Source organism: Staurois parvus, unplaced genomic scaffold (assembly GCF_062004578.1).
Source record: "Staurois parvus isolate SC_StPar_1 unplaced genomic scaffold, SC_StPar_1.0 ptg000172l, whole genome shotgun sequence".
Taxonomy (NCBI): Eukaryota; Metazoa; Chordata; class Amphibia; order Anura; family Ranidae; genus Staurois; species Staurois parvus.
The window spans coordinates 6,413,477-6,427,500 of record NW_028317968.1 but is presented as its reverse complement, the minus strand read 5'-3'; the positions used below and the strand labels follow the sequence as shown (position 1 = coordinate 6,427,500).

Here is a 14,024-nt window from a genome sequence, read left to right as displayed (position 1 = left end):
ACACATACTCCCAGAAGACCATCTTTTATTAGCTTCTTCCAAAAGAGTTAAAGGTATGGACAGAACAATTTGCTAATCCGCTTAGGATACAACTAGATAATTTTTGTTGATTCACTTTAAACTAGTTAATCGGGCATTACCATGGACTAGTAATCTACTTTTGCTTCCTTTTCCCATAATTTAATATTTTACCCTTTTCTAATCTTATATGTTTTCTTGCTGTACTCATGCAGAGCCATATTATGTGTACTACAGTTCTCTGAAGTTATCAGGCATCTTTTGTACATCCGTTTGTTAAATTACTGTACCTAGTTATCTGGGATGTAGCCATAGTCCTCTTTATTATTTGTGCTAATCACTTTATTATACATATGGTATAAGAAGGGACCTCTATCATATTTAAAGTGAAAAGATGATAGCACATATTGAATACCCCTTTACAATAATGTGTCATCTGTGTTTGCTGTTAGACCAAACTGAGCATCAGAAGAGATAGTTGCATTGTGTAGGTTTTATAGCAGAATTAATAATTAAAAGCAAGGTGGGTGAAGTGCTGGCATAATCTGCTTGAGAGGTGTTGTGTTTTTTTTTTGTTTTTTTTTTAGCACTGGAATAGAGTAGCAGGAGGAGTGATCCAATCAATAAGCACTGCCTAAAACAAAAATAAAGTGGGAGAAATTTTTTTTCTCCTCCAAGAGTGCTCCTCAAGTGACCATGGCCAGTATATCTAATTTTATACATGTAAGAGAGAGTTGATGCTTTCTGTAGGTGGGTAGTGAGATGTTGGTTATTCTTAACATTTTTATACCCATAGCACTAATACTGGAGGAGATTGCTATAGATTGTCACAACAAAGAAACTGAACAGAAACTTCTTCAAGAAGCTCATGACCTTCATCTTTCATCACTGCAACTTGCTAAAAAAGCCTTTGGTGAGTTCAACGTGCAAACAGCAAAACACTATGGGAACCTTGGGAGATTGTATCAGTCCATGAGAAAGTTTAAGGTAAGGCTGTTCTTGACATTCTGGTGTGTGTGTGTGTTTGTTTTTGTTTTCTTGTTTTTTTTTTTTTTTTTTAATTCTCTTTTCTGCTTTTATCTGTTTCTCTTTAATAAACCAGTGTCTCCTTTCAAAACAAAAAATGTTACCAAATTCCTGGCCACATGTAAACTAATGTAATTATTCCTACATCGTTCACCATGGCTTTACATTATTTATGTATTTTTTTTTTTAACTTCTTCAAAAGGTGAAGTTCTGTAGTACAGTTTCTTGAAAAAGACAGTGATGTCATCTTACATCAGGATTTCCTTCAAAGAGTAATTAAAACTCTGCAAGCTATGTCCCAAAAAAGACAGGCATAAAACTAAAGACTAGTCACCAGTATTGCCTGTGATTTTTCAGCTAATTTTCTCCTCAGTACTGACTTGACATATTTTGTACTCCACTGTGTCTCTGTAGAGGCAGTAGTCTTGGTAGAGGCAGGATTTTTCTTCCTCATGGCAGAGCCTCTAGCAAAAAGAACAATGGGCAATACAGTAGTGACATCAATAAATATCACTCCAAATCTCCTGAAACTAGCAGTTGGCGATATTGGCACCTAAGATCTCACACAGCAGATATACAGCTATGAGGATGTAGGCAAAAGAGTGCCTAGGCATCCTCACAGACCAGAAAGTGTAAAAGTTTTTATGGTGTAGCTTAGCTTGGCACTATTACATTTCTAGATGCTCCCTATAACATAGCAGATCTTCTCTTTTTGAGGTCAGGTCCACTTTAAAGCGGAGTTCCTCTCAGCCTGTCAAAAAAAGAAATGTCAGCAGCTACAAAAACTGTAGCTGCTGACTTTTAAAAGAACAGCCACTTACCTGTCCTGCAGTGTGTCCCCTGCAGCCCGTCTCACTGGCCAGCCTGGATTCCTGGAGGCCGGCATCTTCAGTATGGGCACCCGGCTGTGATAGCTTGTGGCTTCACAGCTGGGTACCCAAGGCACATGCGCGAGTAGCGCTGAGCTTCATGAATGGTCCTGTAGTCTTCTGGGACCTGTCACGTGTCCCAAAAGACTACAGAGAGGGAGGGAGGAAGGACACCTTGGCGAGCGGGTACCTGTCAAATTCGGATACCTGCTCCCCCCCAGGTGCCAATCTTTAATGGGGAACAGTCCTTAAAGTGGAACTTCCCCTTTTGGGTGGAGCTCCGCTTTAAGTTGTGGCAGCCATTTTGGAACAGCTCTGCCCTGCTTCCTCCTGCAGCAGCAAAAAAAAAAAAAACTGCAGTAGTGTTAATTTTATTTTTAGTTCATCCTGCTGCAATCCAATTTTTTTTTTTTTTGTGCTTTTATATAGTGCAACTTAGTTGTAACTTTTTGTGTTGTGTTTTGGATGTGGTTTGCATATTCAGTGGGTTCAAGATCGAGCTGAAATTGCACCAAAGTAGTACAGGACCCTCATTCAAAATTGTGCCGTGCTGAGTTGCATTGTTGTGAACGAGTACCATCAAAAACAATGTTATTTCCATGGTCATGTGATTCTGTGCAACTGCATGTCTGAAATGGCTTTCGTGTGAATCAGGCCCTAGTCCACACAAATACAATGTTGCTCATCTGAGTTTGCATTAAGTAAGTGGACATGTCAAACTATAAAACCTCATGCACCCATATGAACTATGGTACTCTGACAGGTGGAAATATGACAGATGAAACCCTATTGGTCTCTTCTGTTCTAACCGCTTCTCCCTGCCTGCCAGCATTTATATACCGAGTCACGCCTGCACATCCCAGTGTACATGTAGGGTATTCATTTTGTGCTGTGATGATGTGACTCCAATGCTATTTATTTATTTTCCTTCATTTTAATGCGGATGCGATTCTATGATGGTGGGAAGGGGGCTTTGAGGAAAAAAAAATATAAATGGAATGGCAAGAGACATCTGGGGTTGTAGACAATCTACTCAATTGTATACAGGGAACCTGTTAAGCAATATTTCCAGAAAAGAAAGCAATAATATTGTCTGTCATGATGATCAAATGATTTCAGTAGCTCTGCTTTGACCAGTATGCAGGTTAGGAGTTTAATTTTCCTGATCTGCATGCTTTTTCTTGGACTGAGGGCTCAATTCACAAAGCAATATTGCATGTTATATTTAGATCATGTGACTTATTTTATATAACATATTGCATGTGATTAACAACTTCAAGTCCGGACACTTTTACCCCCTTCCTGTCCACACCAATTTTCAGCTTTCAGCGCTATCACACTTTGAATGACAATTGCGTGGTCATGGAACACTGTACCCATATGAATTTTTTTAGCATTTTTTTTTGAGACCGATAAAGCTATGTTTTGGTGGTATTTATTCATCACTGGGATTTTTTTTTTTTTTTGCTATATAAATGAAAAAGTCCAAAAAATTTTTTAAAAAGTGTTTTTCTTATAAAATTTCATCATAAATCTTGGCCAAAATGTATTTAGTTATCTTTTTAGTAAAAAATAAATAACCCAAATTTAGTTTATAACCAAAAATTTTAATTTTTTTTTTTTTTTTACATTTTTTTTTTTTTATATTTATTTTTTCTACATACTGTCATCCTAGCAGTGGTGTCACCATGGTGACACTGTACTACTTGTGAGGGGTGATGAAGATTTTTTTTTTCTTTTTTTTTTTTTTTTACACTGATTGCTTTTATACCCATAACGGCTGTAAAAGCAATAATTTCTCCTTCTCTCTGGCTGCATTCTTGCAGCCATTGAGAAATACTGTGTGAGCTGTGATTGGTCACAGCTTGCCACATGGTACAAGGCTGTTGTGAATAGCCTTGTACCATGTGACCTCTGTGATCATTCACAGATTTCACACGTAGTAAGCAATGATGTCAGAAGTGACATCTTGCTTACTACTCTGCATGTGATCACTGATTGGCCAATCAGTGTTCACATGATCGGCACCTCGCACAGAGGTCCCATACAACGATCGGTGTTCCACTGTGTCCTGAGTGCACTGCGTACAGACTGTGGAGTTCAGGAGTGCGCTATGCAGGGAATGCAGAGTTCAGGAGTGCACTGTGTGCAGAGTGCATGAGTGAATTGCATACAGAGTGCAGGGCTCAGGAATGCATATCTCACAGGCCAGTTTACAACCCCCCCCTTCTATTACAAGGTCCTCCTCCCACCCCCAAATCCTCTCTCCCCCACCTTCAGAATATTAGAGAGAGGGGCTGCCACAGAAGAGCAGCTACAACTTACAATCTTAAGTGGGGTTAGGGGGGGCATGGGGATAAGTGGGAGAAGAGGGGGTACAGTGGGGATAAGTTGGGGCAGAGGGGGGGATTGGGAATTAGAGAAGGGAGAGGAGGAACATTGTGGATACGTGGAGGAGAGGGGGACATTTTAGATAAGTGGAGGGGAGAGGAGGAACATTGCCGATTAGTGGAGGGACAGGAGGAACATTGGCGATTAGTGGAGGGACAGGAGGAACATTGGCGATTAGTGGAGGGACAGGAGGAACATTGGCGATTAGTGGAGGGACAGGAGGAACATTGGCGATTAGTGGAGGGACAGGAGGAACATTGGCGATTAGTGGAGGGACAGGAGGAACATTGGCGATTAGTGGAGGGACAGGAGGAACATGGGAGATAAGTGGGGTGATGCTCGGTGTGAGTGTAGTGTGCCTTATCTAACTGTACTGCACATGCTGAGTGTCACATACCACAGTGCACTTGGTTAGGAAGATTCCATGAGATCCCTGAACAGTATGCTGCAGGGACTGGAGGCGGCTCAGTGTCCCAGGATGGACAACCAATAGGAAGAAGTCAAGAAAAAGTATGTATGCACTTGTGGAAAGAGAAGCAAAACTCAGTGCTGGCTTTTCATTGCAGAGGATTATTAGTGTGGGGCTAAGACCGGCTGTAATACGATACATTAGAAGATAAAAAGGGATGTTTCATAGGAGACAGAAGTCTGTGTACTGTGTACTCACTCAGAATGGCAACCACACTGAAGGAAAAGCTACCCCCCGCCCGCGTCTCTGCTGTCATGTGCAGAGCAGTGAGGGTTTTGTGCTGCCAGACTATAAGCCAGGCTTCCCTGTCTTCAGCTTCTGTCAGCACCAGAGTAGCCCACAACAGGGCTAAATGTAGAACAAAACTTCTTGCCCGGCACTCAGAACTGCATGTCCCGAGCGTTGGGCGATAGGAATTAAACATCCCTGAGGTACAAAAAAAACTTTCAGTCTTTAGAACCACTTTTAAGGCCTAGGTAAGGTACAGTAAATCCTTTTTTATTTGGGCTATTTTCGTTTGTATTTTATATATGCTGACCAATTGCGTGATTGGGATTTTTTTGTTCCTTATTTGGTCATTCAGGAGGCAGAAGAGATGCACATCAAGGCTATACAGATCAAGGAACAGCTTCTTGGCCAAGAAGATTATGAAGTGGCTTTGTCCGTTGGACATTTGGCCTCTCTATATAATTACGACATGAACCAATATGAAAATGCAGAGAAACTTTATCTACGATCGATAGCTATTGGTATGTTAGCCTAGTAAAAGCTGCATGTAGTGTGTTGCCACGTTATTAATGGACTTAACTAACCATTGATGCCCAGGCCCATTTTGCCTTATTAAGCAGCGGTTATCGCTAATTGGTCTATGTTTGTTGTGTTTAACCCCCTGTAAGATTATTTCATGCACTATATACATTTTAAATACTCTGTTCATCTTTATTGTTTTGTTATATGCTGACAAATCAACAAAATTGTGAAGTGTGCTGTGCTTTTTATATATGATTACATAATCCTATTTTTGATTTTTGCACATAGATGGTGTGCCCCAGTACCATCTGTAGGCTGGAGAGGTTTGTGTATAGAGGCAAGCCTCTCCAGCCTGCCTGTGATGGCCATGTTTGGTTATTCAGTTAGGACCTTCTGAATGTTTCTCAGTCATTAGTCTGAGGCGGTCAGGGACAGTGTGGTCCTAGGAGTAGGTGTGCACAGTTGGTTAACGGCTGAAACACAGATTAATGGTCCTGCAGTAGGGAACTGGGCCTGAAAACCTTAAGCTACAGGTATCCTGTTATCTGTAATTAATTTTAACTCAAACCAATGCGACATGCAGAATCGTGTGAAAATTCTAATGTCAAAATCAATGTGAACAGGGCCTAAAGCCTAACTTCAGGTTTCTTGCAACTTTATGTAGTTCATTTGGACCAAGCTGGTCCAAACAAACTATTTTGCTTCACTAACAGATACTCAGACAAGGAGCTCTGTATAAATGCCTGGTTGTAAACCCTTACCTATAACCAGTGAAGTGTCTGGCCTCAGATGGTACACAGAGTTGAAAACAAATCCTCCTTCATAAGTTATACTTGTTTATCTGCAGTCTAGTTTTCGCTTCTCTAAATCCATTCAAAGTAAACAATTTTATACAGCTTTTTGAGCTTTCAGATAAAATGGGGCGGGGAGCTCTATGGAGCTCAGTGGGAGAGCTTTGACTGCTGATTGGTGGGAAGGGGGACACACCCCTTCACACAGCTCACAGGAACAGAGCTGAGGCTGTCAATCTGCTGGAGGTCCCTCCACTGTCACATTTTTTTTTTTTTCTCTTGGTGTCAGGAAAACTGGTTAGAAGTATTTTATGCTGATAGCAGAGGAACAAAGTAGCAGACAGAAATGACACGTAGTGTTCTTAAATAAAATAAGTACACGCTATAGAGGATATGCTGTGTTCAGGTCTCAGGTTTACAACCACTTTAAGTACAGTGACTTGAAAAGTATTCATACTTTAAATTTTCCATATTTTGTCATGTGGCAACCAAAAACGTAAATATATTTTATTGGGATTATATGTGATAGACCAACACAAAGTGGCACAAAATTGTGAAGTGAAAGGAAAATGACAAATGTTTTTCAAATTTTTTTACAAATCAATAACTGAAAAGTGTGGCGTGCATTTGTATTCAGCCCCCCTGAGTCAATACTTTTGTTGAACCACCTTTCCCTGCAATTACAGCTGTAAGTCTTTTTGGGGATGTCTCTACCTGCTTTGCACATCTGGAGAGCGTCTGTGAACAGCAATTTTCAAGTCTTGCCAAAGATTCTCAATTGGATTTAGGTCTGGACTGGGCCATTCTAACACATGCTTTGATCTAAATCATTTCATTGTAGCGCTGGCTGTATGTTTAGGGTTATTGTTCTGCTGGAAGGTGAGCCTCTACCCCGGTCTAAAGTCTTTTGCAGACTCTAACAGGTTGTCTTCTAAGATTGTCCTGTATTTGGCTCCATCCATCTTCCCATCAACTCTAAACAGCTTCCCTGTCCCTGCTGAAGAAAAGCATCCCACAACATGATGCTGCCATCACCATGTTTCACAGTAGGGATCGTGTGTTCAGGGTGATGTGCAGTGTTAGTTTTCCGCCACACGTAGCATTTTGCGCTTAGGCCAAGAAGTTAAATTTTGGTCTCATCTGACCAGAGCACCTTCTTCCACATGTTTGCTGTGTCCCCACATGGCTTCTCACAAACTGCAAAGAGGACTTCTTACAGCTTTCTTTCAACAATGGCTTTCTTCTTGTCACTCTTTTGTAAAGGCTAGATTTGTAGAGTGCACAGTTGTCCTATGGACAGATTCTCCCACCTGTATTGTGGATTTCTGCAGCTCCTCCAGAGTTACCATGGGCTTCTTGGCTGCTTCTCTGATTAATGCTCTCCTTGCCCGGTCTGTTAGTTTAGGTGGATGCCCATGTCTTGGTAGGTTTGAAGTTGTGTCATACGCTTTCCATTTTCAGATGATTGATTGAACAGTGCTCCTAGAGACGCTCAAAGCTTGGGATTTTTTTTTTATAACCTAACCCTGTTTTAAACTTCTCCACAACGTTATCCCTGACCTGTATGGTGTGTTCCTTGGCCTTCATGATGCTGTTTGTTCACTAATGTTCTCTAACAAACCTCTGAGGGCTTCACAGAACAGCTGTATTTATACTGAGATTAAATTACACACAGGTGGACTCTATTTACTAATTAGGTGACTTCTGAAGGCAATTGGTTCCACTTAGGGGTATTAGAATAAAGGGGGCTGAATACAAATGCATGCAACACTTTTTCAGTTATTTGTAAAAAAAAATATTTGAAGACCAATTATCATTTTCCTTACAGTTTAGTTATTTGCCCCTTTTTATGTTGGTCTATCATATAAAATCCCAATAAAATACACTTACATTGTAACATGACAAAATGTGGAAAATTTCAAGGGGTATGAATACTTTTTCAAGGCACTGTAGCATCAGCTGCATACAGTATACAGCAACGTGTTTTGGCAGCGGTATAGGAGCTTTCCATTTCACTACTGCAATAAAATTTGGGCTGAGTGCTGGTCAGCCATTTACAGGAAGCTTTGTAACTTTTTATCAGTGAATACAAGGCTTCCTCTATTTGGAGGTTGTGATGTCATATGCTTGCCTCTCCACCTCAGCCTATCAGAGGGAGTCCTGCATTGGTAAATTACAAGGCTTCCTGTGAACAGATGACCAGCGCTCAGCCTGACTTGATTTTCAATACACAGCACTATATACTGTACTTAGCTGATGATGCTTACAGTTTATAGAGCGCTCCCAGTGGGCACATTTGTTAGTGAAGCAAGTAGTTTGGACTAGTTTTGGTCCAAATAAGCTATTAAAAGACACAAGAATCTTGAAGTTAAGCTTTAATGCCCTTTTGAGATTGCCTTTGTGAGAGGTGGTTGTGTTTTTTTTTTTTTTTTTAAGTCTCTAATTTTTTGCTTTTGTATTTGCAGGAAAGAAGTTATTTGGAGAGGGTTACAGTGGACTGGAGTATGATTACAGGGGCTTAATTAAACTTTATAATTCTGTTGGCAATTTTGAGAAGGTATTTGAGTATCACAATATATTGGCAAACTGGAACAGATTACGAGATCGTCAATTTTCAGTCACCGATGCCCTAGAGGATGTAAATTCTTGTCCTCTGTCAACAGAAGAAGTTGTGCAATCATTTCTGATGTCACAGACCACGGAAGGACAAAGCTGTTAATTTCAATCTGAAGAAGAAAAAAAAAAACTGGTCAGCTTTACCAATTGTTTTCCTCAGCATATTGGGAAAGTTCATACTGTGAAGTTTGTAAAAACATACAGATGCAGCACTGGTTTGGTCCTTCAGAAGATGACCTGGATTGGATCCCTGCACGTGCTGGATGGATAGTCTTTAATGGAATGCTCACTGCTTAATCCACTTTTTCTTTTTTTTTTTTTTTTTTTTTTTTTTTACATCAGTCAGTGGGACAGAGAACTAGCATTGCCATTATGTTTGCAGCTCCAACAGGAAGATGCAAATAAAACTGTATAAGAGTTTATAAGAGATCTGTTTTCCCTGTTTCTTTTGGTCCAGGTGTTATATATAATAGATATATATATCTATATACATATTATTATACTAATAGCGCACTCCACCACTTATTTGATGTTCAGTAGGAGCTTTTGTTTCAGAAAATTTATTCAGTACACGCAAGCCTTGTTAATGCATCTTTTGAAGGAAAACTAGCATTCACTGCAGTCTGAGTCAAGTGTTGAACATCACTTTTTATCTTACATTTCAGTATCTTTAATTCTTGCTTCTTAGGTTTTGTAAATCAAAAAATATAAACTGCTTTTATTGGCCCTATTTTCAGTGGCTCCCTTGGTCACTTGGAGGGGTTACAGGTTTTGCTTATCAGCAACTAATACATTGCAGGCTGTTTTGTGTGGAAGCCTGAACAAGGTCAGGGACACCTAATCTTCATCCACCAATAGCTAAGGTCATGTAGATCATATACTTGCTTTCTCTGGGTCCATGGTATGATTGCACTGCACTTTGGACCATCGTGCTCAAAGAGGGCATGTCCAGCTCCTATTTATTGGGCTGCAGTACCATTTTAAACTGAACTTAGCCTTGGTGTTCTAGAGCTTAAAAGGGCTGCTCTTTATTATATATGTAGATGTTTAGTTCAGGTCTGTTTTTTAACATCCAAATTTGCAGGTTGAAGTAATCGTATGTACAAAACAAATACCATATGTTGTCATGTTTATAATTTTGTAATATTTTTTTATGGCTTTTTTTTTTTTCCTTCTCCCTGTGCAAATTGTGAAAAATGGTTTAACATTTTTTAATAACCATTGCATACAATTTTATAGAAAAACAAATGGGAGAGCATTTGAATGCTCAGTTTTCACCGTAAAGGTTCCCTTTAAAATAAAGCCTAACTCCTACTGGAATTTTTTTTTTTTATGAAAAAAGGTGTTCCTATTCACTAGAATTTGTAATAAAATTGACAGCAAGCTCAAAAGAGTGTTGCTGGCTATAGGTGAGGAGGTGATTTTAATTCCATGGATGAAGAAGATTCAGTACTTTTTTATATGAGATCTATGTGATCTTACAACACAAATGATTACTCACATGTGAAAATTTCCCATGAAATCAGTTGTAGCATCCAGATATATAATCATGCAGATCATATGTACTAGTGATGTAAACAGATGTCTCAGGAACTCCACTCTTAATTAATCTGTGCATTTGTCCACATTGGTGACCTGTCTTGCTAACCATAGGGGTTGATTTACTAAAACTGGAGAGTGCAAAATGTGGTGCAGCTGTGCGTGGTAGCCAGTCAGCTTCTAGCTTGTTCAATTAGGCTTATGCCCAATACCTGGAAGCTGAATTCAGTTTTGATTCAGAGCTGCACCAGATTTTGTGCTCTCCAGTGTTGGTAAAACAACCCCATAGTCTTCTGAGAGTGATTTTTTTTTTTTTTTTCTTGTTTTCTTTTTTTTTTTCCATCCTGCTGGAAAATATTTGCCAGCTTGGTGTTCATTTGGTAGTTTTATTTTACTTTTTGTTTTCCTACATGAAACAAAATAACTATGGTGCAAATTGGATGAAAACTAATGTTGGTTAGCGTAGGCCTGTTTTGGTTTCCATTCAGTGTTTACTATGAACTTTTCTGAAATCTCCTGCACTTTTATGTTTGGTAAAAGTGGTAAACACATTGGAAATGCACTGCAGACACAGAAAGTGTTACAGTGATAGAAATGAAAAATTATATCATTCTTTTATTTCTTGGGGCCTATGCACACTTTTTTTATCCATTGCCATGTTACATTTACTGTTGCATTTCATGTTAAGAAAGCCTATTCATTATGAATGGGTTGCCAGTGCACCGCAAGGAATCGATAAATGCACATGACCCTGTTTTTAGCAACCCAAGGTACTACAATGTGTGAAATATGCACTGTGGTGTCCTACCCTCTGTTTCAGTGCCCTAGGTGCCATTTACAATGACTAGCACTGATTGACACCTCAGAGTGGTTGCTTCAGTGCACAAATGTGAACAGGGCCCTTCTACTGTTTTGCCATCATGTACTAATCTTTTTGAGGATATCTTTTAGACAACATTTCAGTTCATTATGCTATAGATGCCAAGTGATCTATAGAAACTAAGGGCCAGCTAGCACAGTCAATGCAAAAAGCAATATATTTTCTTCTGAAAATGTTTTATTTTAAATAAAACATATTTGCTATATAGTAAGTGAGTTGTACAATGATGAAACAGTGTTTTTGCAGCGAGAATAATTAGCCTTTGTTTTACTTTTCTTTTCAATACACAAACATTTTTTTTTTCCCCCAATGCATTTTTATATTTTGCCATATTTACTTCCATAAAAATATGACTTTATGTACCATGGGCAGTATTGAGGGGAAGCAGTCATTACAAATAAGATTTCAGGGTTCAGAGTGGAAAAAATTTAAAACCTGAAGTGACAAGCTCACCCATACTTGTCTTTTTCCTGCAGCACAAATTTGGCATGCCTGAATTGGATACTTTGTTTTGTTTATAATACTGAATTTATTAGACTTGAGTTTTTGTTCTTTTCAGAAACCATAGTCTTCAGAAAATGTAGGATCATTTGATTGGTACCAATGTATATATCGTCTTGTGAAGAGAAATGGTTACATATCCACGATCTATTAACTTCAGTTGGGGGTAGATATATTGTGTTCTTTTAAGATTTAATGGGACATCATAATGAAAAGCCCTTAAATAGTTGCCCATTTAAATAATTTTTTCTAATGAGAAAAAAATTAACCAATCTGGCCTTTTAGACCAGCAAAACACTTTCCATCACTGGGCTCAGTATATCTAGTTTGGGCTCCATTTCTTGAGCAAAATTATCAGAAAGTGTGTTGGTATAAAGTAGTGATTGCAAATTTTACAAATTTTACAAAAAACTTTACAAATAGAGGCAAAATTACCTGTACATAAAAGAATTACCAAACCGTCCTGCTGTGCCACCAATTTTATTTAGGCTGCTGAATGATACTCTGGTACTGATCGATTGTTTTATTGCTACTGCTCTAAATTTTGGGACTCTGTATGCTGTATGCCTGCCAGTAAGATCTAATTAAAACAAAACAAACTACCAGTCATCATCTAAGTGATCATGTTGGCTGTCTAAGTGATCTAGCTTGGTCAGCTTGTACCGATTTTTCTATTTTCAGTATAGTAATATTTACAATTTTATAGCAGGTATACCTTTTTAAAGTTAAGCTGGCCAAACCTGAGCAATTCCTATAGATAATTTGGCGACAAAATGATCTAAGCGATATATAAGACATAAACTTGTGCCACTATAATCCAAAGTTTTCTTATAAAACATGGCCCTGGCTCCACCCTTTCTTCCTCTGTCTTTTGGGCCTTTAATCTGATGGGTAGCCTGTTGAACAATAAGGATGAGAGGGGGGGAGAGGTTGTTCAGGGTCGACTTTAGCTATAATTTTAGCTGCCTTTTTATTTTTTCACTGAAAATATCCTGTGCTATTGTACTTTGACATTAAATGCTTCATATGATTTGCTCAGGTTTGCAACTGGCTTATTTTTAAGGGCCAGTAGTCCTAAATGTCATACTTTATATGAAAATATACTAGTTACATTCACAAGTGTGTATGTAAACATCAATTTGTTTTGCATTGAGTTGGACCTTGGAGGGAGTTTATTTTATAGACATTTTGTTAGTATCACAATTGCAGGGCTCTGTAGGCCGCTCCCATTAGACAAAGTGGCTGTACTCTGCTCCACAGAAACTACAAACAAGATGTGCAATATATTTCATTCTATCCTAGAATGGGAATTTTTTTTATGTACATATTTGTGGATGATACTGGTTCCACTTTTTGTGTCTTTACTGACCTTTTAGGTAAAACATTGTTTTTTATGTGCGCTGTGTTGTCGCATAAACATTGTTGTGGCTTTTGATCTGTGTTTTGCTGCTTAAATCAAGTAAGCTTGCTATGTGATGGTATTGTGCCTTCTTCACTTTTTCTTTGGTATAACCAGTAAGTGCCTCTGCTGCCCTCAAAGCTTATGTGATAGTAGCAGACAGAGTACTACAAAACTGGGAAATGCAAATAAGTGCATAGTGTTTTTTGTTGAAAGAATTGACAAAAATGATGGTTGTGATTTGTAAATGACAATGTAAATACATAAATCATTTTATAGAACTACATTTTAATTTCCAAAATGTACCATACACCTGACCTGGTTTAAAATGTTTGTAAATTGCTTTTGTAAGTTGTCACTTCAGTCCATATCAGACTATTCCTTTCACTATTCAGTCAAGAAGGATATGCAAAATAAATACAAATGCCACACCTCTTCAAGAAAACCTATTACTGCTATTCTGATAGACTGATCATATGTGATGTTGCACAGTAACTGTACCAGACTTGGTCCACTAGGACTTATGAGCAAAAACATGTGGGGCTTTCTGCAGCTCAAAGTTTTTGGTAATTGATATTTCTGCAAAAAGATGCTGACTACATCACGAATGTACAGCGGCAAAGTGGTCCCTGCGCTGGATCACTTGCCTAGTACATGATCCGCACTTCTGGGTAAGGGGCAAATGCCCCCAGCTGTGCTATGATTCAACACGGCACAATCCAATCAGTGGGTCCTTGCCAATAATTGATGGTTGGAACAGTGCTCAGTGTTAATA

General features: G+C 38.8%; 1 protein-coding gene across 1 annotated transcript in view; it reads left to right on the top strand.

Annotated features, from left to right (window-relative positions):
- The window catches only part of APPBP2 (amyloid beta precursor protein binding protein 2), a 66,488-nt gene extending 52,808 nt beyond the window's left edge, over positions 1-13,680 (top strand). The window contains exons 10-13 of the mRNA XM_089676628.1: positions 1-53; positions 815-1,005; positions 5,357-5,522; positions 8,780-13,680. The exon at positions 1-53 is cut by the window's left edge and continues 33 nt beyond it. Coding sequence (XP_089532754.1) covers positions 1-53; positions 815-1,005; positions 5,357-5,522; positions 8,780-9,033 — 664 coding nt within the window. The 3' untranslated portion in view covers positions 9,034-13,680. The remainder of the gene's footprint in view (positions 54-814; positions 1,006-5,356; positions 5,523-8,779) is intronic.
- Positions 13,681-14,024: the final 344 nt, after the last annotated feature.